General features: G+C 37.7%; 1 protein-coding gene across 1 annotated transcript in view; it reads right to left on the bottom strand.

Moving 5' to 3' along the window:
* DCN (decorin) overlaps positions 1 to 24365 on the bottom strand; it is a 38409-nt gene that overhangs the window by 8454 nt on the left and 5590 nt on the right. The window contains exons 3-5 of the mRNA XM_032106330.1: positions 10334 to 10446; positions 673 to 886; positions 371 to 484 (exon numbers count right to left, since the gene is read on the bottom strand). Coding sequence (XP_031962221.1) covers positions 371 to 484; positions 673 to 886; positions 10334 to 10446 — 441 coding nt within the window. The remainder of the gene's footprint in view (positions 1 to 370; positions 485 to 672; positions 887 to 10333; positions 10447 to 24365) is intronic.

The raw sequence follows: 24365 nt of genomic DNA, 5'->3' as shown, positions 1-24365 counted from the left end.
GACTCATCGAGAGCTGATTTTATGCTTGTACAACTTCAGTTAATTCTACACAAATTTACAGTTTTGTAATGTTGATCAGGCTCAATAACCAGGCTTGGAGGCTGAAAATGTTCCTCCATTTTATATTTCAGCCATGAGACAAGAAAAGAAAAATAACATAAAATGACATTTTACAGTGCACCTCTCGTGAACCCTCTCGTAATCAAACGCCAAAATTTTCCAAACTAATTAAGGTCATCTGATCTAAAAATAGATAGTCTAAGGACTAGGACTAAGTCAAAAATCTTCCATAATATGTTTTTTCCCAACTGACTAAAAGTTTCCAAATTATACCTGTGCAAATCTCTGAAATAGTAATTGAATTTCTTACCTTTTGGGATGCTTGTAATGTTGGTGTCTGCAATACGGATGTAGGAGAGCCTCTTCATCCCCTGGAAAGCTCCATTTTCAATGCCTGAGCTCTTGATTGGATTGGTGCCTAGTTCTGCCAACAAAACATGACTGTGAGCTGTGCTGCAGTGTAGGTACCTGTATTCTTCAGGTCAAAGCTAATTCAGAGAGACAATTTATTGAAGCATTTGTTGGTTTTCTACATATAATCACTGATCAAACTAAAAACAACATCTTGAAAAAACACTCAGTAGTGCTTGTTATAATTTCTCATGCTCATACCTAAGACAATCACTTGATTCAGTCCGTTAAAGACAGCTTTCCTCAACTTGGAGATCTCATTCTCATGAGCCCGTATCTCCTGGAGAGACTTTGGCATGTTTTCTGGGAGTTCCTTCAGGTTGTTCTTAGACAGGTAAAGTCTTTCCAGTTTCTTCAGAGGAGCAAAAGCTAATGGGCTTATTTTGCTGATTTTGTTGTTGACAAGGATCAGTGCCTGTGGAGTAATAATCAAGGAGATCTCAGATGATCACAAGGGAAATTACTTTAGCGGTGAAACACTTTAAAATTATTACTATTTTCTAGTGCCTTTTGATGTCTTCTGATGGCAAATTATGTGAGCCGAAGAAAATGCAATGCAGTACTAAAAAAAAGATTATAATCCTCTGAAACAGTGAAAGATAAGTCCTAGAGAACAAATACAACTTTTATTTCATTGCTGAGACTGCAATGCAGCTTCTGTTAGCATCCATAATTTATGTTCAAGAATAAGTAAAATTGTTCCCATTGTGAAAGCTGTGAAGAACAAGACAGTCACAAAAAATATATATAATTTTTGTCTGTTTGGGTATTTTTTTCCTGACTTTGTTTATCCTAAGGATACTCTTATATCTTACCCATCATCACACAACACTTCTAACCAGTTTCTCCTGAACAGAAATACTCAATAAAGTGAAGTCACAGCCCAGCTTAATAAAAATATGCATAATATCACCTCGTTCCTCTTAGTCTTATAAGACTACACTTACTGGATTTCTGACCAAAAACAACCTCTTCTTTTTTTTTTTTTTTTTTCAGAGACATAACCTATCTTTTTGATAAGCGAAACTTTGTATGGAAGGGGAACAATCTGAAACATCGTGCTCAAAGTCCTGCAGTTGGGAATCATGGACCGCACCCACTTTCCCTTCCCTGTCAGTGCCTAATCCAGTTCTCACAACTCTGATATCTACACTCAGGGTAACTCTAAGCAAACTGGCTGTCTGTTCAGCCAGGGGAGAAAGGTCTCCATGAAAGAACTGTTATCTGTAACTGATATTCTCTGTGTGACTCTGAAATTGTACATTACTTCTAAGTCTCATAGATTAATTCACCATGACACAAAAAGAGAGAAGAAGGTCCCATTACTGTCATAGCACATTAATGGAAAGTATTTCAGATACAGTAGATACTGGAATGACTCTTATAATTCCATCTGTTTGCTATGTACTCATTAGATTTACAGTGCTGCATGTTTGTGCAGTGGATTAGGTAGAATGGGCCATATTAATATTGGTATAATATCTACTTATATTTATTACTAGGGCATCTTTTTTCCATTATGCTAGCTTCAGAAACAGAAGACAAAAGTTGTATATACTATAGTGAACATTCAGAGCATTTTCATACACTTTCATTATTTTCAGAATTACACTTCAGTCTGTTTCTTGGAGGAAAATGGAGTGTTTGAATTATCCCACAATCAGTTAAGTACTAAAACAATGACAATACTATCAGTCTCTGTGACAGCACCTCTCCATCATGGAAACTGAAAGAGAAGTGGGAAGATAGTTTAAAATGGTGATGTGTGTTTTTCCCCTAATGGACTCCTCTTGCAGATCGCCCTGAGCAAAGCCAGCGGCGTGTACTCTGCATGGCTTCATCAAGTGCATGGAAGGCTGAACATATCTGGTTTTAATTTTGTATGCTGGTTAGAAATAACTCATATGCACGAGGAGGTAGAAGAGGTCACCCACAGTTCAGCAGAGTATTTCCCTCACAATAAGCCTGTCCCAAAATAAATATGTTGGTCAGTGGAAGCCATGGCCCCAACTATCTTTAATTTGGGCCTGTACTATAAAATCTGACATGAGAACACATGGATACTCATTGGGAGTGGTTTCCTGATTCATGATGGCCAGAATTGTGATACAGATGTAGATCCTGCTTGTAGAGAAATTCAGCTACCTGTACAGTATTAGGACATGGCAAACAATCCAGTTATTTAAAAGTGGTACAGTTGGAATTATGCTGATTAGTCTTTTACATTGTTTTACTTTCAATAATTGAATGTGCTACTGCTAATTACATTGTGCTTTATTTTTATTAATTTCACCATGGATTTCTTTTCCATAGATCTCTAACCCAACACTCAGTGAGTTTGGACTCATGTTACGAGCATTTGAAATTTTTATCCTGCGTCTTGCTTTGTACTGCTTAGCCTTTTGTTTCAGCTAAATATCTGCCTTACCTTTTTTATTTTTTCTTTGATTTCTTTTAACTTTGTTTCCTCTTAAATAAAAAAAATTGGGCAACATTTATCGCAACTGATGATTTGATGTGAAATATTTCTTGATGGAAACAGGTAGGTATACATTCAGCTAGGCACTGTAAATATTCTCTGAGTAGTTGATTGTTATATCTCTTCAGAGTGTAGCTGATACCCTTGATCAAACCCAGAAGTTATCAGGTACCTAGGATGAATCTGTTCTGCTTTGCCAGTGCTTTCTCCTGAATATGTAAATGTTATCCTGGGTAAACACACAGAATTGTTTTATTCAAACACTCAAGGATTCTCTCATGTAGAAATGATGGTGTTATATCAAAGGTATGTATAAAAATACTAATTTCACAGTGGGAACATATGTTTGGTGGTATAAAGTGGGAAGGTACCACAAGTCAGAGTTTACAACTTTTTCTGTACCAGAATATTATTTCCCACTTCTCTGCAAGTCCCTGCTCCCAGTATTTTAAATCTGCATTATTTTTCCACATTTTTGTGCAGCTGTAAAGAGGGAAAAATAAACCCACACACTAGAGTTTGCAAGTGAATTTTTACTGTCTCCCAGAGCAACAGCAAATGATGAGGATAACACACCAGTATAGCACCTGGCAAGCCATAGTCCTGGATTCCTTTCCCACTTCACAATAACGCTATTATATCCCATACTTAAAGAACTAAGTCATTGGCCTTGCAGCAATGATGTTTACTTTCCTGAGAATGTGTCCCGTATGGTTTGCATGTAACAAAAGCTAAACCAAACCAAAATAAAGTAAAATTAAAAACTCAGGGGATTTAGAGGTCAATGAAAACAGGAACTAGGGGACAAAAACCTAGGGAAAACATCTGCAGGCAGTGTTACAGAGGAATGGATCTTAGGCAAAAACAGGTCACATGGACCAGCTATCCTGAATAAAGCCCAGATGGCATGGTGGGACATTACATTCAGTGTGTTAAAGGGCATACAAAAAGTTAGTACATGGCAAGAAGTACTTGGAGAGAAAAACAAGGGTTGGTTTGAAAGTGTTCACAGTGCTGGAGCCCTTGATCACAGACATTGCTTGCAATGCTGCTGGTATGAAATGATTTGGCAGAAATATGACAGCCTAGAACAGAAGTCACAGGAACTGATGCTTTTATTTGAAAATCTAACTTCTTCCACACTTTCACTTTTAGTGGAAGAAAAAAGATATGTCATTTAGAATAAATATACTTCCTAACCCCTACAACCCCCTCTCCCCAAAAATATTTGAAACACATCACAAATTCATAATACAAAAGACTGATCATACAAATGTACAGCCTTCAACATGAGCTGGTATGGGTGCGATGACATATGGCCTTAAGTAAAAAAAAGGCAATAAAGAAAGAAAAAATGAAGAGGCATAAATACATAAAGTATTAATACATCAGTTAGTCAGGCTGAGAAGGTTCATAGTAATTTGCCATGGAAAAGAGAAAACTTTACTTCCATCCTCATTTTCCTGAGATAAAGTTTTTTTCCTTTGTCATTATATAGCATGTAAACTGCACTGTAAACATTGAGTCAGTTATAATATCACACCACCTTATCATGACTGGCAGTTTAAGTGGTGTTCAGAGAGAAAAAAAGGTTTAAGCTTTTCTCCAAAGATGATTTTCTTTTTTAGTGAAACACCTCTGGTATTTCTGTAGTCAGGAAAAAAAATAAAAATCACTGTATGACAGGAATAGATGCTGGCTATGTTGAAGTCAGTGGGAGTCTGGCCATTTGTCTCCCTCTGACCTGGTTTCTACCTCAAACATTTATTCCTGACACAAAAAGGAGGATTCACAATTCGGGAAAATTTTGGAACCCTTGTTGGCAGGCTTTTGTCAAAATACACCCTGACAAACTGCAGCGGCAGAGTGCAGCAGTCAGGATGGAATTAGCATACGGTTGCTCTTCTTGCGGTTACTAAAACTTCCAATTTTTGCCCTGTCTAGGGGTGGGGAGCAGGGGATTAAATTTTCTGGTGTAAATTAATTATGTGAGAATCTCAGGAGACTGTTCTGAGGGGTTTCAATCCCCATTCATCTTAATTTAGTATAGTTTAAAACTAGAGGCTTGCCAAAACCAGAATTAAACTGGAAAACTACCAGCAAACTGTTATCAGCATGTATTACATAGTGATACACCTGTTTTGCCAGCTGGGGATGGTACTCTTATCTAACATTAATTCTTTACTGATGCATGCATCCTTCGGGGTTTAAACTGAAAAGTCAATCTCTGACCCAACGGAATTTCTTTAATTTCCTGAGATATGTATTACATTATTACCTGGGTTTTATTACAGTTCTGCTAGGAACAGTTATATCTTAGGAACTTTAACCTCAGGAGCCAGGCATGCCAATAAAAATAATAATAAAATTCATCCCATTTGTTTACCTTATGTTTTCAGTTGTTAAGTCATACTTATAACCTGGATATATAGTCAAGGTTTTCTACCAAATTATTAAGAATGTATGTACACTTACAGAAAAAATAAAAAAAACAAACAACCCAAGAACAAAATAAAACAAAACAAAGTAAACAAAAAAAAACCCAAAAACCAGAACTTGACATTCTTCTCTAATCATCCAAACCTAGGATCAAGAGGACATAGCTAAGAAAAGCCAGGAAAAAGGGATGGCATGGGAGCAATAGGGAAGAGATTAATGAATTGTGAAGGAAGGAGATGTCAAGGCATTGGAAAAACAGCCTGTCAGTACAAACAAAAGAAGCTTGTGTAAAGCAGCTTGATCACACACACAGTACCTTGTTGAATAATCTCACAGAGCAAACGAGTCTGCTGCAGACCTAGTTTGCCTGGCTTTTGAGCTCTCACTGGTACCTCTCATGCAACATGACATGCACAGATGACGAGGGAGCAGGCAGTTCTACATTTTCCTTTTCTTTCAATCCTGTCCTTGCCTACTATGACAAGAAATTTTGGTCATTCATTAAATTTATTACAATTGATCTGATTTTTTTATTGTTGTAGTCTATAAAAATTTCCTTCTGTCATTAGCCTAGTATGCTGACTCTCCACAATTTTAAGGACCTCAAAATATTTTGTCCTGTTGTTTTCCTCACATGAAAAGATCTTTATCCACTGTACAAGAAAGAAGTTTTCTGTGCATGTGGTGTGCTGCAGGCTTGTTCCAGTGGAAAATCGCACTGTGTGTTAAGCACAATGCAAAGGAGAGTCTGAGGAAATGAAAACTCTCTAAGGGAGTGCTCTATTTCAGAAAGATTAACTTTTTTTCCCCCTCTGAATATTTGTTAGAAACCTAAAGCTGCACAATCTTATTATGCCTGGGAAAAAGGAACTGAAGCTGTAATGAGTCATCAGAAGACTGGATTATTTAATTAATATTTTTTGGTCTCTTAGGGGCTTTTCTGTATCCCTGAAAGATATTCTTAGGCTTTTCTTCACATTTTTTTTGTTTGGTTTGGGGTTTTTTGAGGGTTTTTTTGGTTGGCTGTTTTGTTTTATTTTATTTTGTTGGGTTTTTATATAAAAAAAAAGGATGGCATGAAACCTTCTAATCCAATGCATTATTTTTCCACTTGCTATTGCTACAAAGCATGTTTCAGTTTCTCTGCCTGCATATTTAGTGTTGATAATCCTTTAGTGTGGATATGGTAATAACTTTAACGTCCAAATTTAAATCTTTTATCTCGTGGGTCTTTTCCTTCAGTTTAAACAAAGCTGGTGTTAACACTGTTGTATGCACAGCCATGGGTTTGCACAGTTCTGCCCGCTTCAATTAAGTAATATTCCATTTGATTTCAGGCCAATAGAACATTCATCTTCTTTCGCTACACTAGCACTGTGCCAATTGAAAAATTCTTGTTGGAAAAGCATGCAGTCATTGTTCTGTTTTTTGTGCTGTTCTTACAGGGATCTAACCCAGAGCAGTTTCTTTCACCTCTTTTTCCAGGTGCCAGGCATTATGCTCGTTTGCTTTGGCTTTGCCACACAGCCTGCAACTCCATGTGCTGTTTGTGTAGACTCCTCCTTCAATCTGCATGAGGGCTTACTCGTGTAGTATTTTGGATTCTTTATTGTGTCCATGGGGTCAAAGTACTGAACTCCATCCAGAAATGTCAGTCTGCCTGGAAAATTCTGACAGTTCCATAGAAATAGAGACTTTTTTCCTGGCTTTTCCAATAGCTTTCCTGTCTGACTTTTTTGCCACAGGTCTAAGCTGTGAGCAAATTTCTTACATAATATCAGACAGTTTTCTGAAACCATGAAACTCAGTCTTCAGCCTTTAAAAAAGACTGTCTTCAATTTTTCCCCAATTCTCTCAAGTGCTGTGCTAAAAACAAAAAAAAACCCAAAACCAACCAAACAAAAAAATCTTCTCTTTCATTTTCACATAGAGGGAAGTCTCACCCAGTTTTTATAGTACAACGTTTATAGTTTAGCCACTTTTTCCAGGATAATTTAAAACTGTAAAAATATCAAGTGCACTATAACTGTAGACTCTGATGTTTCCTGTCAGAAATCCATTATTTGCAGGTAAATATTCCTTTAGTTGCATCCTCTTCTAATTGCTTGCCATATTTCCACAGCTGCAAATTTTAGGTGCTCTTGGGAAATCTACTTAGGAAAATTTTCAATGCAAAGAATATTTTGGTAGGTTCAAGTTTCTCTTTCATCTCCAGTGCTGTGTAGCATAAGCAGTTACATTTGTACTGAAAGAGAAGCCATAGGCAAGTTATAGGTAAATCCTTTCTTTTCTCTCGACTTATTCTGTGTTTCAGTACCAGCTGAACCTTAGGATCAACTCTACTTGTCCATGAAAATCTCTTCTTAAACTAATGCACCTGTGGTTGGTGACAGCTGTAAGTATTAAGATGGTATTTTAATGGATTATTCAAAAGTAAAAAAACTGTATAAGCTTTTTTTTTCCAAGACTTGTGAAAATTGGTGTTTAAAGAATTGTTCCCTTAAGTGATCACTTCAAGCAAAAGATTAACTCCAGTTTCTCATTTTAGATTTTGGAACGATAATACTGTTAATTTTTGTAAATCTTCTTGTTTTAGTAGAGTACAAGAAAGTTTAGTAAAGTCTAAGAAATTTTTGAACATCACATTGTCAAGTGTGACATTAACCCAAGCCATATCTATCAGGAAATAAGATTAAAAAGCACATACATTTTATATATATATCTCACGCACTCACATATCTTTAAAATAAGTGAGATAATAGAGCTCTGTCAATAAAAATGCTTTTGAGTTTTACTTTCTAAAAACAATACTCCCTCTGAAAATTATTTAATTGAAAGTTGGGGAATGGGAATAGCTCCCAGATATTACACAGGAATATTCCTGCTGAGAGCAAAGATAGTACCTAGTTACATAAATGTACTGCATGACTAAATTATTTTTTTGGGGAGGAGATCATAGAATCATAGAATGGTTTGGGTTGGAAAGGGACCTTGAGAGAACTGCAGTTTTGAAAGTTATTTGTTAAAATTTATGCTAATATATGATTTCCAGTGGTCCCTAAGCATGTACTAGGTACTTTCATGTGTAAGCCAAACGAACAGTTTCTTCCCTGAGGAGTTATTTATTTAATTCACTATTAAATTGTATCTATTTTTAAAAAAGAAAAAAACAAAACAAAACAAAGAAAACCCCTTAGAGTTAACCTCAATGAGATAAAATAGTTCACAACAATGTAAGTCACAGCAGGATGTGTAATTGAGTCCTGAACCAAGTGCCAAGTGGGTAGAAGTCACTGGGAGCAGTGATTTTCATCTGCAATACCATGCTCTGACTCATTTAATGCAGCCTCATGAAGAAGGATTGCCAAAAGATTAATTTCACTGATAATAATTCTGTCTCTTTTAGAACCTTGTAGATAATCTTCACTGAAAACACAGGACTTTTTTCCAAGGTGGAAGAAAAGCAAAACAAATGGGCAGGAATTACAGTGTCAAATCTGTTCTGCAGCCAAAGAAGGGAATTGAAAAAAAATCTGGGTAACAAGTTGTCTTATTCTTAAACCTATCCTACTGAAATGTGATGTGGAAAAACGTGTTTTGTTGACTTTAGAGGTTATCTGCGGGAGTAGATCAAGTATAGACACCTATGTTAAAATTAGATGACATGGGCTTCATCATGATTCACCGTGCAGATCCCTTCCCTATGGACAGTCTGGCACTCTATCTATTACTAGATACTTTTAAAAAACTGTCTTCTTGATGTTGCATTGAAACAAATATTTAAGAGGGACTTTGGAAGAAATTAAAAGAGGTGAAATTTTATAGGATTTTTTTTCCAAGTATGAGTGGTAGAAATCAGGTTCTTGTTTGAAACAGTGCTTCCTTGGGTGATGATATTGGCACCAGTAATGGACAAAAAGTGGGAGTTTGCTCCTTGTTTGTGAAAAAGAATTAGAATAGAATAGAATAGAATAGAATAGAATAGAATAGAATAAGGCTGTAAAGAGCCAGGGAAGCAAAGCTAAATAATATATTGTTTATAATAATAAAGGATCAAATGGAGGAATACACAGAATGAGTTGTTGAAAGGATAGAAAAATATTTTCAGACATATGCCTGAATTAGGGTATTACTTTCAAAGACAGAGAATAGCCTTTTTCTGCTCTCTAAAGAAAGATATTTCAACAAAACTGAGGCAAAAGTATGAGGCATGAATTTTAAGATGTTGATAAAAACTATAGGCAGGGAGGACAACCTCAGACAGAGCAAAAGAATTTAGAAACAGAGGAAGGTAGCTGTCTGATGGAAACTTGGAAAAGAAGAGGTGAACCAGAAAAAAAAAAAAGTAGTCACAGAAAAGGAAGGAAAATATTTCAGCAAAGAAGAAACCAGACAGCAGTGTTAGAAGAGACTAGCAGGTAAAGAACGATGAGGGTGGAGCTTAGCTAAGAGAAAGTTATTGCAAAAACACAGTTTCACTGTAGTGCAGGGGGCAGAAGAGTGATTTGGAAAGATTCTTGAATTAAAATTAGTACAGAATATCTGCTGACAAACATGGCACATACAAATCTCAGTGAACTCAGAGGTGGGAGGGGAAGAAATGCAGTAATAAGTGAGTGACATGGCAGGGTTGAGATGGAAATAACCAAGTCACTGTGCCAAAGAGACTGAAAACAGAAATAAATATGTGAGAGAAGTTATGATGGAGATCAGAGGACTGAATGGACAGGAGACAGGTATAAAGAGCTGAAAAGAGATGAGAAACTTCTGTAGTAGGACAAGAAAGTTTGCGGGAGATGAATGGGAATAGAAATAAATAGGCTGGGCTGGTGGAGGAAGATCACAAAGTATTTAATCAGTTTTCCTTAAAAAACACAGTACCAGGCTAAAATCACATTTTCTCCCCATTTTTGTTGGCAAATACCAGTTCATTTTTACACTTACATGAAGATTCTTCAGGTTCTTGAAATCTCCTTCTTTAATTTCAGTGATTTTGTTGTTCTGTAAGTCCAACAGGGTTGTGTCTGGGGGAAGGTCTTTTGGCACCTTTTCCAGACCTAGCAACAGTGAGAAGAACAATTGACTTTGAAAGAAACTTTAAATAAGGGACAGCGCCTTTCTTAGCAGCATTTTCCTTTCAGTAAACACCATTTCTAGAACTAATTTCCTGAAGCAGCTTATGAAGACTTATTTGAAAGTGTTTCTGTCTCCAGCCAGTCAAAGAGAGTTTTATTTTGCTAAGTTGAACCAACATTTATTTATTCACATTTCCATTATGGCTTTTCTGAGAATATATCTGAGTTATAGCTTAAAGCAAAGGATTAATTTGGGAAAATACTTTCTAACATGTTCTATTCTACTCAATTGTGTGACTAACATTTCTTTTGGAAAGAGATATGGCATTTTTTATTTTCACTGGGTGTTAGCTTTTGTGGACAGATAACATTTCCTGCTTTTAAAATGTACTAGGCTTTTTGAAAGAAGTACGATAGTTAATTATAATAATTTCCAGAAAAAATACTGTTTGTTTGACAGTAACTGAATAAATTGCAGTAAAGTCCACCTTAAAAAAAAACCAAACCGCCAGTCCACCTCCCCCTTTTCTTTAAACTGAAACTATGTCCAAGTTTTCTGGAGAACAAATCTCTTGGTTTCACTACAACTGCCAAAAGAACATCAGACAGTTTAAATTAAAGACTCTCTTTGGGACTATTTTCTGAATAGCTGATATGTAAGTCTGATGAAGTCATGGAAATGAAATTATTTAGTGTTAAATAACACTTGCTTTACCCAGCTTTCCTTTCATACTGTGACTTGGAATAAAACAAATTTTTATGGTCGTTCTGATTTACCACAAAATTAAAACGTTCTTTCCTAACTAGCCTTTTTTTTTTTTTAAACAGAATGTGAAATGCTAAATGAGTAGTTGGTAGGAAAAAATTTCTAGACACTAATAAAGTCTCTATATGGGCAAGTAACAGAAGTGGACTTCTCTGAGTAAAACTGGTTTTTCACCAGTAAATGTTTTAACTAGGATTCCTGAAGCTGTATTTGAACTCTTCTCGGAAAGATCTCCCTGCAAATATTTCCACTCTTTTCCCAGAATGACGGTGGACTGCACGATATTCTTCTCAGAGGAAAAATATATACATATATATGTTATCTTTTAAAGTCTATAAATTTAAATCCCAATCATGGCGTTGCAAATACAGTGAGATATACTTCCCAAAGATAAGATTTGATTTGCCCACAATGGCTGTAGAGATTCCATCCTTGGAGATACTCCAAAGTTGTCTGGATACAGCCCTAAGCAACCGCCCTAAGCAGGGGAGTGGCCTAGGTGGTCTCAAGAGTTGATGTCCAAATTCAACCATTCTGTGATTCTGTGATACTTAATGATCATCAAAAATGAGTTTTCACACACAGAATGCAGGTTTCTCTGTCAAAATCCTATGTATAGCAAAACTTCTTCTATTTCAATCCTTTCTCAGAATATATATGTGTATATGTAAAGTAAAAGTATGGTAAGATAAAAAATATTAAAATATTAGGATCAGATTTTTATTAAAACTGAGTGCAATAAAAATTCACCTGACTGAGTTTTAATTACACCAGAATTCAAAAGGTTTAAAAAGCAGAATCATGCAGCCTGGAATGAATTAGTAAAAGCTTCATAAACTGACAACAGCTAAAACTCACATCTCATCCTGCTTACCTTACTGATATTCAGTGTACAAATATTTGATACAGATTGAGATTCTTCATATTACTAAAATAAGTTTTCCTCATTTAGGCATGGACTTTGTTTTTACTTCAACAGTTGCAAAACCCTCATTACTTTCAGAAGTGTAGTACTAGAGTTCCAAATATATAAGAATGTGATACTGTATAATTTGTATGTTGGTTGTCTTTGGACAGCTTCTGTCTTCCATGAACAGGACTGATGCCAGCAACTAAAAATTCTTTCCCAAAGTACACTGCTTTTTCAAGACCATAATTTTGTTAAAACTTCCTACAGTCTAGCAACTCCTATAGGGTTTTTCACATATAAATAAAAAACCCCAAGGATTTAATTACTTATATTTAAAGTAACATTAGTATGTCCTGGTTGTCAGTACACTTGTATTAGTAGACTTTACCTCTAATAAGTGTTATGGGAGACAATAGGGTGCAAGAGCTGTACAGCCACACTTTATGGGATGCCCTTAGAACATACTTCGTAAGAGCACTTGGGGAACACTTGGATTGCCACTGAAGTGATAATTTGCCAGAGACTAAACTTCAAACTAAATTTCCAGCTGTACTTTTCAAGCTTCCCATTTCAGTTTCTAAAAGCTTAAGTGTTATCCATGAATATGGTAGAACTGATAATTTCTCAGAGCAATAGACTTCCAATGTTTCGTATTATAAAGATAAGACAAATTTAATAGTAAGAAACCCATTTGTGAAAATGATTTGTAACATCACTTTCCTGTCTTGTACTAGAAACTAGAAGGATGTACAATTCAATAATTAGCTCTGCATGCAGAGTATAAGTGACATTATTGAATTGATGTACAATTCAATAATCAGCTCTGCATGCAGAGTATAATTGCCATCACCTGAGGTGTTAAATAACACCATAAAAATTTATTTTGTTACCTATCCCATGTATATTCTGATATACATTCCTGAAGCTGTTTTTAAAAATGTTTTCAAAACCAGCTGTAAACATTACATTTCATTTTTTTTCCTTGACCTGTGTGGGTTTTGAAGAGCAAAGCGATGAGTACAGGGTACACACCAGCTGCTGAGGAGACCTTGCATTATCAGAAAGCAGTTTAATACATCCTCCACCTGGAAGCTAAACCATCTGGAGCTCTCCAGTGGAGGAAGAGTTTATAAATGGGTGAATCTGGACACTGACTTGCAAAATCAGGATCTAATAATTCAGGACTTAACTGCATTTGAGGTGTAGACCAGATCCACATTTACTTTGGCTTGTGCTTCAGATTGCAGGTCTCTGTATAAGTTGATGTACCTCCAGATAGATACATGTAGGAGGAGCATTGGTGTACTGCAAAATAATCCCTGTGCTGAAGGCTCCCAGCCTGGAGAGCAAAGCTTCCAACCTTTCTGGTCAACAGCAGTCAGTTCAGATGAGTGGGGGAGCCTGAACTGGCATGACATTGTGAGAGAGTTTAAATCAAATGGAGAAAATTGTAATCCCACTGGAAGCTCAAATGGCTCCTGGGATACAATTATCATATTCCATGAATTTTTGAATTCCAAGATTTTTTGGTTCTTCTGTCTGGGAGACAGAAGTTTAGAGGGGAATTGTGTAATCGTGTCCTTACCACCGATTTCTAAGAAACTCAAGTGATGCCCGTGTACTTCTGAAGCCGTGCTGTACAGTGTGATCACACATCCACCTACAAACAACTTCCAGTGAGATTTATGTAATACCAGCCAAAAGGACAACTGGTTTGGAAAATACCATTTGAGTCACCTCTCAACCATTTTAAGAACAGTATAGACAGATATTCCAGCTCTTGGCTGTGATGTTTTTATACATTAAAACTTGCTCCTTGAAAAGCCATATTAAATTCTTATAACAGTCTGAGTTTTTATGTGAATAATCAGTGCTACACAGTTTGGTATTCAGTTCCCTGGAAATATTTCAGGCTTCTAGTTCCTAAAATTAACTTATAACTGATTATAAATTTAGATTCTTCTGCCTTTCCCACTGTATGTTAAGTTGAAAGTACATATATCTTTATTTATTTTGGTTAAATAAAATTAAGTCAGTTATTATTTAAGTTGGCAAATAAATTTTTTAAAAACCAATTTATTCACAAATACCAAGAAATGGTATAGCTCCACCCTTCCAAAGTCCTTTACACTGAGATTAGGAGCTTAAAGATTCTGGAAATAGAAGAGATTTAATTAATCAGTTCATGTATCTTAGTCAAAACAACCTTTTGATTTGCACTGAAATTTTTCTTTGGAAGAAATCATGACTTCTTTATAGAAGTTGAACAGCCATTAGTTCCTGTATCACAGCTCAGATTTCTATTATCCCTTATGAATTTTTGTAAGCAGAAATTTCCTACTGTTCTACATTATCAACCTGGAGCAAACAATTATTCCCACCAGTATACATTTATGTGTGTAAAAATGTATGCGCATGAAAACTCATGAAGAACAGAATAAGCCACAGGACTACAAAATGGAGGGGGGGGGGGGAAGTGTGTAAGTAAGCTTGAATATTTCCTTTTCTTAAGATAAGATGAGTTTTATTCATGACAGGAAAACTTCATGACAGAAGTTTTCCTAATTTTTTGTACATTTACTTGCTACACCACAGATTTTTGAAATAACAAATACCATCATAATATATTCAATAAAAGCCAGAATAATTGGATCGTTAACCAATTTCTTTCTCACACGAGAGGTTCGTCCAGAGTCACCTTTGGAGGTGAGATGTTACATAGACCAGGAATCCGTGTTTAGTAGGAGGTTGGAGAAGGTAACTTTGCAGAAATCAAGCTTGTCTCTGTGGGATCTCATCCATGTGGGTTGTAGCCTTTTATTATAATTTCTTAAACAAATGGCAGTGTCTGGCTGTGATTGCTTTACCTCCTGTAGAGGACAGAAGGCTGATAGGTCTGGAGATTTTATGAGACCAGAAATTAGGCAGAGAAGAGCCAAGACTGGTATAATTAATCCCTTATCTGGTCCCCGAGGGTGAATCAATCAGTGGCTAGCCATCTCCTGTGCAGCACTGCACCAGCCCAACTAGCACATGCTGCTGTTAGCCAGCCAAACAGGTGTAGGAGATGTAGCAAGAATTGGGAATAGTGTGAGGATGTTATGGGTTTGGGTGTACACAGCAGGCTTTATTATTTCTGCAGCTGAGGGAATAACCTGCTCCGCTACAGGAGCTGTGATCAAGTGGCCATGGAATCGTTTAACCCATAAAGAAGGGTGAATTTTGAACCCTCCTTCCCGTGCAAAGGTTTCAGTCCACTGCTCCAGCTTCTCAGCAGTGAGAGCCACAAGTTAGTCTGCATCTTGGCATGGAGCCACATTTCTGTTGAAGCCATACGACTGTTCAGAAAAGGAATGCAAGACTTATGGGGCCAGCAAGGGAGACTAAGCAAATGGAAGTCTGAGTCTGTAGCCCAGAGATGAGGACACTTTCCTGAGAATTGCATCTTTGCCACACTGAGACCAAGAAGTCAAAATAACAGATATGTGAACAGTAAGAATTATAAACGATTTCTTCAATACAGCAGAGCTTGTGGTTTGATTTTTTTAGTGTGCTTGGAGTACTTTGGGAGATTTTTCCTCCACCTATCCATTTTACAAGCAGCAGCAATGGGGTTTATTCCTCTGAATAAGCCTTTGCTTTCCCAGCTGGAGAGCATGGACCAAAAGGCAGAGAGACATCTGAACGCTGTAGCTCAGATACATGTGTTATTACATTGCAACACTTAGGATTATTATCACAGGGGCCATAAAATGGGGCTCAGATAGAGACTCTCTCAGTTTCCGCAAACAGCTGCTGCCAGCTGAGGAATTTGGACTGAGCTCTGTGTAATTCCCAGCCGTGATCATCAGTGGCTGCACTCCCAGTGGAGGCAGCCTCTCCAGCAGCTGCCAGGGCTGCCTCTGCACACTGCCATGTGCTCGCTTTGCTCCAAGCCCAGCTCTGCTGCATCCCACTGATGGGCAGCCATCCTCCCCAGGGGGAATGACCTTAGCAATGCCCTGAGTGGACTCTGGGGCAAATGAGGCGAAAGGCAAGTTTACAGGGTCAGGATACTTAGTCATGGAAAAATAACTGGATCCAAACACTGCTTTCTGGAAGGATGGCAAGGAACTGCTCTGAATGCTTTGACTTAGAAAAGTTTACTGATGCTTTCCCAGGCTATGTGCTACAGTATTTACTGGAAATTTGTTCTCTATTGTGTGGGGTTTGCAAATAGGAGTAATTTCATTATTTGCATCCATAAAATAACAAACAGTTGTTTTTTTCTACAGAGAAGTATCCATATCCTCCTTCTCTCTCCCACTTTCAAATTAAAAGTTTGTTCTCCACCTTTTCCTCTCTTGCTATGAAATCATCAATAATCTTTCTTTTTCTAACAGATACAAAAAAGCCTTATGGAATGCATAAAACTCTTAAAATATATATTCTTAAAGGTGATTCACAACCATTATTTAGACCTTTTTCCTGTTCTGCAGTCTGCAAGACTCATAAGATCCATTTTGGACTTATTTTTATCACAGATTATTGTTTTTGTGTATGTCTGAGCCTTCTCATAGGAAAGAACAAGAAGACAAACTTCATTCCCCGCTGAGGTGGCCCCTCACAAGGGTAGACCCGTTTATTTTTTTCCCCAAACATTTATAAAATTGCTTCCCAGAACAGAGTGAGGAGCACAGAAAAATAGAAACGAATGCACACGCATTGTGATCAAATGCATAGTTCTCCATTGTGACAGTACCAATAATTATAAAATCCCTAGCAGAGGTATAAAAGTGAATGCATTGCTTTAACTGCTCTTTTCCACTTCCACCCAGCCTGTGTAGTGAACACATATTTCAAAGTATAATGGATATTGCAAGCCACAGCTGTTATGAATTATTTTTCACTGCTAGTCACATTTTTGGTACAGATAGAGTTAGTCTCCTGGCTCCAAAAGTTAATACCTAAGAGTAATGATATACTTTTGAAGCTAAAATTCAAGCAACTTCCAATTCTGACTTTTAATTACAGTGATCTCAAAGGTATTTGCTTTCTCAAGAACACTAGCATTTTAGATAGGCAGAAAAATATTCTGAAATAATTTTTAGACTTCAGGGATTAAGACATAAAGTGAAATAAAAATCAAGTATTATGAGTTTTCTAGTTAACTCGTAGAATCATCAGATTTACATTTCCCACTGCCATGGTTGCAGACATAAAACATCCCATCAGAGAGCAGCAACTGACCCATGTGATTCATGCAATCTGCCAGCACCATATGCACAATGGCTTTACTCAAAGTGGATGCAATGCAGATGTACTATCCACGAGTACTCACACAGTTAAGGTGAAACATTTATTTCTTCAGTCATAAGAGAGCATTTCAGTGACTCAGAAAAGTGAGCATTATCTAAAAAATTATGTTTTGAATGACCCTTTGGAGTAATGTAATTTGATGTTTACCTGTGTTGCTGGTTAAGTTAGCAACAGGCAACAGATGACAATTTGAGGATAGTTCCCTCAACTTTTACTTTGGGATTTACCAGAATTAGCTCTAACGTAATGTCATAAGGAGTCATTTGGGGGAGGTCTTCTCTGGTTTCAAGTAGATTTACCCCTTCCTGTTCTGACCACATGGTCATTACACAGCCCTAGTTTATAACCTGAGGGCAGAGATATGTTTCTGGTTATTTCAGGTACTTCTAAACATAACACAGCCATTTTTCACAAATGTTGCAGAATTGTTGTCAGCCTACTCTCATGCAAGCAAACAATGGAAGAAGCTGCTGTAATCATGTCTGGACATAGTGCATAACGATTAAACAAATTTTGGAAGAGAATTTTCTTATTGAATCAGGAAGTCTGCAGACCTGCTAGTTCCTTCTTTCTACTACAAGATGTTATATATACCCTTGTAACTCTTTAGACATATTTGCTTTGCAACTTCTTTTATTTTGTCAGCCATTTAGTGATAGAGCTTCCCCAAGTCTTCTGTAACTGTAACAGCGATCTCCAGCCCAGAAGATGTAAACTCTCTGCCACAGAGTGAAAAAATAAAGAAGAGAAAGCAATTTTTTCCCCCTAATCCTGAACACATTAAGACTTTAATTCAATTCTTTGCCTTTTCTCCTATATCTCTTAGGTAGAGCTACTCAGCAACGAGTTTGATTATTGCACCACTACAGACACCTTTCTTCCATGTCACCCTTAAATATGAATTCATTGAGAACCTCCTTTTTTTTTTCTGAAGCCCAATCTGCAGCAGTAGAAGGGAAAACATGTACTCCAGCACAGAAACTGAAACCGTTCTAGGCTTTCACGTTTTAGGTGATAGAGGAGTTGCAAGCAGAAGCTGGCTCTGGGATGCCTTATTGCATATTCCTGTTGTGCTAATGTTGTATTACAGGACCAGACTGTAGTCCCATTTACATTTTGCATGTTTTAAAAGCTGCAACATTTCTATAAATAACCTGTCCATTTGGGTTTTTTGCCATTAAGTCCCTAAAGTTGCCATCAGGTGGGAAGAAATCGTTTCTTGCTTTCACTGTTATTTTTTTAAATATAATTACTGCATTCCTTATTGAAATTAAAACTATAAGCATCCTCTCCTTAACAGATTTTTGTAAAAAACTAAGACCATTCCAAGTCAGTCCCAGGAAACAAACACAAAGATGGTATGGGATGCTCTCCTGGATGCCCCTTCATATGAGTATGCATGCAGAGAGTACATAAATTCTTTAAATACTGCTTTTCACCTTTTTCATTTCCTATTGACTGCATGTGGGGTTTGCAGTAGAGTTGCCTATATAGGAAATGCAACCTTACTAAAATCAGGGTCATTTATACAGAACTGTTTGAGTCTCATAATTGGCTCCCTAAATCGAAAACTACGACACAACTCCCATCTTTTTTTTTCCCCCCCAAAAAACCCATGCAGGCATGGTCCTTTGTCTTGAGGTCCCAGTGCGTCTGTGTTTATTTTTTCCACCTCTATCCTTGCAGAGAAGCAAATGAGCAAGTTCTACTCTTTTGTTCAGGCTGGAGAAGAGGAGACTGAGGGCAGACCTCATTGCAATTTCCAGCTTCCTTGGGAAGGGAAGATGAGGGGCAGGCACTGATCTCTTCTCTGTGGTGACCAGTGACAGGACCTCAGGGAATGGCCTGAAGTTGTGCCAGGGGAGGTTTAGGTTGGATATTACAAAAAAAGTTCTTCACCCAGAGGGTGGCTGAGCACTGGAACAGCTCCCCAGGGAAGTGGTCACAGCACCAAGCCTGACAGAGTTCAAGAATGACTTGGCAACACTCTCAGGCACATGGTGTGAATCTTGGGGCCATCATGTGCAGGGCCAGGAGCTGGATTTTGATGATCCTGATGAGTCCCTTCCAACTCAGAATATTCTGTGAGTCTGTGATTATCTATCTACTTTGCTTTCATAGTGTAAAGGACAACAGTGCTCTGTGTAAGCGTATTAAATACAAAACAGATAAACACACATGTAATTTCAGCATTTGTAAATTTTTTTTTGTCAGGGCAGGCATGGAAAACAGGATGAATAAATTTTTAAAAATGGCAATGTATTTCAAAGAATATAGTTTTTGATTTGAACTTTAGAAAAAGACTAAAGTATATTCAGAAAAATACTTTTTTCCCCTGTAACCTAAATATACATCTTCTTTTGGACCACTTCCTTTTAATCAAAGATTCAGGACACGTTTAAAGCAAAATATAGACCACTGAGTCCAAATTTGATGAGGTTGGGACACTCCAATCTGGGTTTGAGACTGGTGTTTTGAAAATCTGCTTAAAACTAGACTATCTTCAGAATACCATGGTAACTGGACTGTGTGAACAGAATTGTCCTGAAGAGCTGGGTGCTAATACCAGAAGTTTCTTGCTCTTATCATTGGTGACTACACAAAGAACCCGAATTCCTAAATCTCCTCCCTGTTGATATGGGTTCTCAGTGAACACTAGGAAGGAGCTTTTGGACTCTCTATCTCTTCCTTGGCTAGGAACCTTCCACAATTAAATAGCAGAGGCTTTTTGTTGTGAAAACACAGGTATTTGTAAAATGGTTATATGTCTTACCAAGTAACACACCCTATAAAGGTGTTAAGAATATAATACAGATACCAGTTGCACCTAATAGTCCATAAGGTCATATAAGGAGTGATTATTTAGCATGTTTTAAGCATTGTAATCACCTACAATGACTTATAATTGACTCACATTTTACTGGCTATCTATTAGCTATTTATTTGTGCATTGGGAGGTTTTAGAAATGAACCATGGTCACAGAGCAAACCAGAAAACAGTTTTTTCTTGTATCACTTAGACTTGGCAGTTTGGATTTCTGTTCCTGCCACTAGGCTTTCATAAATGGCCTTTCCAAGCCTGAAGCAAGCAAACAAATCTAAAAAATTAAGACAAAAACCCAAAACATGCAAAGCTGGTCACTGTTACCTTGGAGTAAGCAGTAAATAAGGAAGGATGTACTTAGAGTGGATTAATTTTTATCTAGGATCATGTTTATCAGCTGAAACTTAATTACATCAGTAATTCAGGTGGTGATGCAAGAAGGCCTGTCTTTTATTGCCATACTGGCTAAAGATAATGGCTTTTTGTTAATATAAAGTAGTCTACATCCAGGCAAATATTTTTTTCTTGACATTTTCCCAAGAGTGTTTTCCAGTTATTGGGTCTTTGATTTAATAATTTGTCAGAATGTACTGAGCACAGGACTTTAATTCATGTTTTTTTAACTTCCAGGGCATCCCCAATATTGTATTGAAGCAGAATATATGTAAAAAATTTAATAACCCATGCCAAATTTATCACAAAAAAACCCTGGCAACATGGGTTTATTTTTCCTTGCCTTAATTTTAACACACATAACTTCATTAATCTGAAAGTAAGTTGTATAGCCTCGAATGGTCATTGCCCTGCCTCGGCAGTTTGGTTCTCCAGGAGCGATGCATCCTTTCCACCTTAGACAGGATGAACCACTGCATGGGCAGCCCAACTCACCCCATGTCCATGAAAGGAAACCAGATGACTCTTAGATTCTTAACATCACCCGAAATCACTCCTATATTACAGATAATGCCTGTGATATTTCATATAGATCCTCCAGTCTGACCTCCAGCATGTTAAGAGTATTCCAATTCACCCAGTCAGCACGTGGAATGCCCAATGGCTTGTGCCTGATGACAGCCTAAGTTATGTTTGGCTAAAGAATGCCAGTTTTAAGGCCAGGGTATTATGCTGTAGATGCTATTCTCAGTATAAGTGACAGTATACTTTCACAGATTTCATGGCTATGATAATAGTTTTGTTAAATGATCCAGTTCTATGAAGCCAGGGGATTTCATGAGATTGTCAGCTTCTATTATACATAAAAGGAGTATGACTTTGTTATTATCCTTATTGTTAGAAGAAAAAAAATACATAAAACACAAAATAACTTTTCCTAAAAGCTCAGCAGTGACAGTGTAAATTCACCGAAACTTTTTTAATTTAAAAATTGTATTTGTTAATATCTGGCCATTTAAGGATACATGTTTTCTTTTATTGCATGTTTAATAACCTGTAAGATTTTGGGTTGAACATTTAGCTTTAAAGGTTATGTTTCAAATCAAGGTATATTGTAAAGGAGATAATTGCCTTTATAGTGAGAAATGAAGTTGTGACATGGAGTCAAAATCAGAAAATGGGTGTTCAGATATTTCTGGAAGATTTCATACAGTGAGATAAATTATCTTTTGTCAACAAATAAATGGTTCAGGTGTTGAAGAGCCATCAGTTAATATATTGAGACACTCTATGTGTTCAGATAAACTATCTAATGTTACCCGATCCCAGTGATAGTGCTTTACATATCTGTGACCTTCTCATCTCCTGATCTCAAAGTGCTTTTCAAACTCACACTCCAAATACCCATGCTTAGATCAAATGTATCCTTCTTTACACAAGCTGGAGAAACCCTGAGTTTCTGAGCTGTGAGAAAAATTCAAATTTTAGCTGTAATACTGCTTGAACTTTGTTTGCTGACATGTCTATCTTGCACACCTTTTAGTAACCACAAAACCTTCTTTGATACTCCCAGCAAGAGAGATGGAGAGACCTCCACTATGTCCTGTAAAGTCTCCAGGGAGGGCAATCTCATTACATCCTGTAGAGAGACACTGCTCATTTAGAAGGGGCTGCCAGACTTACCTGAAGGTGAAATAAAGCTCTGACCACCACCTCTGAGCGTGTTTGTGAAGCATTCTGCATCTGCTGCAGGGATGAGTAATCACACATGCATCCTCCTGCCTACCAGGGCACTCTGGGATGAACTTTACTTGGGACTCCCTTTGGGAGGATGAGACTTTAAATGGGACTGTTAATCCTTGCTAGGGTTTTTATGAGGTGTGTTTGCCTGGCCACCTGACTGCACACCTCCCCTGTACGTATTATTTTAAAACAGGAAAAGAGGCCTCTGACCAGCTACATCAGCTACCCCCCACCTGTGCTGTGCTCTAATAAGGAAGACGTTTGTGATTTCTATGGAAAGCCTGGATATAACATAGCAATGCCTCATACTGAAGCATGACCAAAAAGTAAACCTGTGGCTCCCTTTTAGCAACAGGAGGCAGATTCATAAAAGACAGCACTTTTATAAAGATAGCATGGTGGCCTTTCTTGATGAGATCCTTGAGCCTGTTCACAAAGGTAATACATCTCATGAAATAGGCATATGGGGTTCTGCTATTGATCCATCCATAACCACAACTTAGAGAGAATTCTTTTTTAGGATGTGAGAAGGCAGCGTTCTCCTTCTTGCCAACTCAGCTCTTGGCTGAGAGGCAAAATAAATTAATTTGTAGGTGTGTGCTTAGGAAGATATGACTGAAGTTGAAGAGTATAGGAATGCAAAAATTCAGCTGACAAGAGTGTAATTGGACCACTGGGCATTTTTTTTCACTGTTTTTATTGAACTCAGATTTTATTTTTTTTGTTATTCCCAGCCAGTGCTCATGAGAAAAGGGGCAAACCTGATCTCTGGTCTCTGGACCCAATAGTTCTCCTGTGGTTTATTCACATAACCCTGTGTCAGATAGCTGTTTTTTTTTTCCTTATGAAGTAAGAGACTACAAATAGCAAATGCCCATTTAGACACAAAAGAAACGGGCTGAGGAAGAGGAGACCTTTCCATATGTTGCCCGTGTTAGGGTCCTCCAGCTACCTTGCTCTGGCATGTCTCATACACCCATGGGCTGGTGGCTGTAAAGAGCCCTTCCATGCCAGAGAGTGAGTAGGAGAAAGGATCCTGATTCAGGTTTTAACTTTCCTTTGTGAGACTTTATTTAGTAAGGTCTTAATATGTCCTTGTGAGGAGCCTTGTTTTTGCCTGAATTTTTTCTTCAGTTAGTAACCATGGGACTAGATGACTAAATTTGATAATTTTGGAGGATGGATGTAGCTAATTTGGTTGGGTTGGAAATGCCCAGAGCTGAAGGGAGAGGTAGTCCAGGAGCGCAGGTTAATAAGGAGGCAGAACTGTCACTGCTGGTTTCACGGCTTCTGTGTGCAAATCGCCCTCCTGAGCCCTGAAACATGAGCACCCTTCATCCCACAACCCAGGAGCATTCAAGGTCACCTCCACAGTTTGCAACAGAAGGCCAGCCACAGCCCTTCCTCAAGTCAGGATGTAAATATGACTTTGCCTGACTCTGTCACACAGAAGCGAATCCAAGGCCAGAAGAGAGTAGCGGGCACTTTTGCCTGTGAGCTGGTGACACACAGCTGTCCTGTCCCCACTTGCAGGGCAGCCAGCAGCCCTGTGTCCTCATTAGCCTCCCAGCTGGGCCATGTCCCATCAGGGGCTGTCACAGCCGTATGCAACAAGGATGGGTGAAACTTAATGCCAAGGCTGTCACTGAGTGATAATTACTTCCTTGACCTCTGCCAGGGACATTATTTTTTTATTTTTCAGGGCCACATATTTTGAGCCCAGAGAGATCTCTTTTCCTATGTACCCAAAGGCTAGATGCTATCAGCCCAGATGCTCCAAAAGCAAAGTATTTTCATTGCATGATATGCAGCATGTGGGTTTAAAGAAAGTTCTTTCTTTTCACCCCACTTGACATTCAATGGGAAACACTGACCTGAGGCCTTGACTGCTGTATTTCTGAGTCTGCTTGTCAGTATGGGACTCTACTAACCCAGAAGTATCTTATGCAGTGGATGTAGTGCAACCC

This window comes from Corvus moneduloides, chromosome 4 (assembly GCF_009650955.1).
Source record: "Corvus moneduloides isolate bCorMon1 chromosome 4, bCorMon1.pri, whole genome shotgun sequence".
In the NCBI taxonomy this organism is placed as follows: Eukaryota; Metazoa; Chordata; class Aves; order Passeriformes; family Corvidae; genus Corvus; species Corvus moneduloides.
Note: the sequence above shows the minus strand (reverse complement) of the source record. Positions and strands in the feature narration are given on the sequence as shown.